This window comes from Oryzias melastigma, linkage group LG7 (genome assembly GCF_002922805.2).
Source record: "Oryzias melastigma strain HK-1 linkage group LG7, ASM292280v2, whole genome shotgun sequence".
In the NCBI taxonomy this organism is placed as follows: Eukaryota; Metazoa; Chordata; class Actinopteri; order Beloniformes; family Adrianichthyidae; genus Oryzias; species Oryzias melastigma.
In genome coordinates this window covers 18,881,571-18,885,010 of record NC_050518.1, presented here as the reverse complement: position 1 = coordinate 18,885,010, position 3,440 = coordinate 18,881,571, and the positions used below count along the sequence as shown (strand labels likewise).

Genomic DNA, 3,440 nt, shown 5'->3' with positions numbered 1-3,440 from the left:
TCAACGCTACAAGTTTATTGACCATTTCTTAAGATTCAACGATTCCCCAGCACACAAAGAAACACACTACAGACTAACTGGTGTAAAGAGGCACCACCCTCTCGATGGGCGCCCTGCAGATGGGACACTTCTTTGGCTCGGTCAGACTCTCGTAGCACTCGGCACAGGCGCACACATGACCACATTCTAGAAAGACACAGGAGCGCTGGCGGCTCAGACACACGGTGCAGCTGGACGGAGACACGCTGCTTTCCTCCAGGTTGAGTTCACGCATCCTCCTCCGCTGCTGCTCCTTGAACTCCTCCAGCATGCTCCTCTCCTTCCTGCTCTGCCTGCTGTGCACGTATCGCCTCCACAGCACGAAGAGGAGCGTGGAGCAGGCAGCCAGCCCGAACACCACGGTCAGAATCCTCCACAGACGGACGCCGTTCACCTGCTTTCTCAGGAGAGACTCGAAGTCCGTCCGAGTGAGGAAGTAGCAGAGACCCGCTTTGGGGGGTTGGAGCTTGATCAGGTTGTTATCTAGGACCAGCTCCCCCACTGCAGTCACACTGTCCCCCACGCGCAGCATCTCCTCCGTCTCGTGGATGCCCTTGGGCCGCTCCCCGCTGATGAAGTGACCGATGACGGTGGACAGAGACTGAGCTGAGGGATGGAAGTTCTCGTAGGTCGTCTCCAAGTCCAACTCTGCAGCGTCTAAGGGACGAATGACCCGGACGGTGGTGCTGATGTCTTCATCGTGAGACCCGAGCGCAAAAGGAACCGTGTTGGTCCGCTGGTGGATGACCTTTTCCGTGCTGTTCCTGTTGAAAAAAACCACAAAGCACCAATGAGAACAGTAGGATCAGAATTCCAGCACTTTCTAGAGTAATTTATTAGAAAATATGCTCAGGACTCCAGCGTAGCGACCTGCAGCCTGCATCAGCGTGGTCATCTGGTCTGCCATCGAAGCAGCTCCATCTCTGCCTTCACGTTTCTACCCGCTGATGTCATTGTATCCGATTCTCCGTACGAGAAGACAACTTTTCAGCGGTGCAGCCGGACTCACCACAGGTGTGTGGTGCGATTCCACACCATCTTTTCCTCCTTCAGCGTCAGCCTCTCCACCACGCCTTTACAGTTCTCCACAAACTGGCTGCTCAGCGTGTCCTTCACAGACCGAACCACCCCTGCAGTTTGACACGTCGTTCTGCTGAGTCATCATCAGAAGTAACATGGCGTTTGATCATGAAAGAAGCAGCTTCACTGACCTTCAATGACGGCGTATGGGACGCATCTTCCAGGAGTTTCCGACAAGATGTTTTTCAAGTCCTGATCGATGGAGACTTTTTTAGCTTCCTGATAGGAAGACAAACTTGTTAGAGTTGTCTGTGAGGCATTTTCACAAAAATGCAGAGAAGTTTAGAAAATGATGAAGTTTTCACAATTTTAATTGTAGAAATAAAATAAATGTATGCCTCTTGAAGCATAACCTCCTTGATTACATTGAGATAAAAGTGAGAAAACATAATCAAGTGTAAAATGTGTTAATTAAAACATGCTATTGAACAAATTCCAAAACCAAACTACTTTTCCTCTCTCTAAAAGAGCTTGTATTGGAAAACAGACTATATTGCGGTGCAATTTGAACACAAGCTGACTACTTTTTTCTTCTTTTTTAAAATAACAAATATGACTTCGCCAATTTATTAAAGTAAAAACTAATAATTATAAACATTTTACAAAAAGTATTCAAGAATCCACTGTAAATAAAAAAAAATGTCCAAATGATTTTTGATGCAATGCATTGTGGTCTATATTCTAGTGAGCATCGCTGCACTTGAGTTTTTCGCTGAGACTTTGAAGGCATTGGATTTTGGAATTTAAGATTTGGGGGCCCTGACAAAAGGGTGAACGCCCTATAAAGTGCACTAACTAGTGAGGGAATTCGGACACTAACGTTTTCTGACCTGTAAACTGGCGACAGCTTTCGCTCTGTTTCTGTAAATGGAGTAGAAGATGGCGGTCAAGGCGGAGCTAGTGGCTAAAACCACTATCTGTGCTGTGGAGGGTTTTCCACTCGAGTCCATCCTGCAAGAAATTAACAAAATAAAAAAAAAAATAATCATTAAAGGGTCAAAGAGATGATCCAACTGTTAGGTCTAAATCAAACCCAACACTCAGGTCAAATGTGAATTACTTTATGCTTGAATTACTTAGTATTTTGCATCAAACATCTTAAAATGAATCCTGTTTACCTGTTTTTGTTATTTACTGCTTTACAAAATTAATATTATTTTTGTGTTGAAGCACAAAAAACGAAGGAAAACAATTTTTGCCATTTTTAATATTAATTTACTCTTATACCAAAACAGATAAAAGTCAAGATTTTCAAAATAAACCTGAACAATGCTATTTTACCTGTACAGGAATGCATTTCTGAGGCATTTATTATGTTGTTTGTTCATTGTAGAAAAGCATATATTACAAAAAAAATAGTGTTTTGAAGGGGAATTCAAGTGAAATCTGTGGTGTTTTAATAACTCCACCAGAAAACTTGTCTCAAGCTTTCATGTTTACATTCAATTCAAATAAATTAGCATTGTTAGCTTAATTCACACGACTTACTGGAACCTCAGACAACACAATGATATTTGCCTTTTTAATGTAAAACTATTTTCTATCTTAAAGTTATTTAAGCTATTATTTTATATCCTCAACTAATAAGCTAAGACCAGAAATTAGGTGAAATAGACAAACTAGCTCCCACTTCCTCAGCAGATTGTTTGCTAGCTTAGCTAAAATAGCCATTTTTAAGCGACTTTTGGGCAACAAAAGGGCAAAAACTAAAACATTTAGACAGACTAGATAGATTTTTTTACGGCTGATACGATTGAGAGCCCAAAAACAGCTCGGAGAAAGTGATATACCTGTGCTTAAACTCGACCTGCAGACAAGAGACGAGAGCCGCTTCCTCCTGTAAACAAACACAGGAGTGATTCACATCTCCACCGCCAGGTGTCAGTAAAGTTCCGTTAATGAAGCCATCGAGGAAGAAACGATTAAAGCTGCTGCTTGATTAAAAGTTACTTTTACTTTAAAATAGAACATGCAATTTAAAGGTTTAACATAATATTAATTCTAAGAAAAAAAATATATTATCCCTGGTATTTTTTGTGATAGCCTGTATGTCAAAATATTCTGAGAAAAAAATCATAACACACCAACTTAAATTTCCCTTTGAAATAATAATAAAATCACTTACTACTTACAATAAAAAAATGTAATAAAAAAATTGAATGTAGAATAATAATTATCAAAGACATGACTGGTGTTGTCTGGCCCAGGCTTTACTTGCCACGGCCTTCGCCATCCACCTTTGACCCATAACTCTCTGATCAGCTGTTGGATAAACCTATTGTCATGGCCTACTAAAAATCTATATCACTATGCCCAAAATT

The 3,440-nt window shown here is 41.2% G+C and overlaps 1 protein-coding gene across 1 annotated transcript; it reads right to left on the bottom strand.

Moving 5' to 3' along the window:
• Positions 1–3,368, bottom strand: mul1b (mitochondrial E3 ubiquitin protein ligase 1b). The gene is made up of 5 exons (XM_024293824.2): positions 2,910–3,368; positions 1,950–2,070; positions 1,251–1,338; positions 1,049–1,169; positions 1–803 (listed from the first exon to the last, which is right to left on the bottom strand). The coding sequence occupies exons 2-5, from the start codon at positions 2,067–2,069 to the stop codon at positions 74–76; spliced, it is 1,059 nt and encodes a 352-aa protein (XP_024149592.1). The 5' UTR covers position 2,070; positions 2,910–3,368; the 3' UTR covers positions 1–73.
• Between the last annotated feature and the right edge of the window lie 72 nt (positions 3,369–3,440).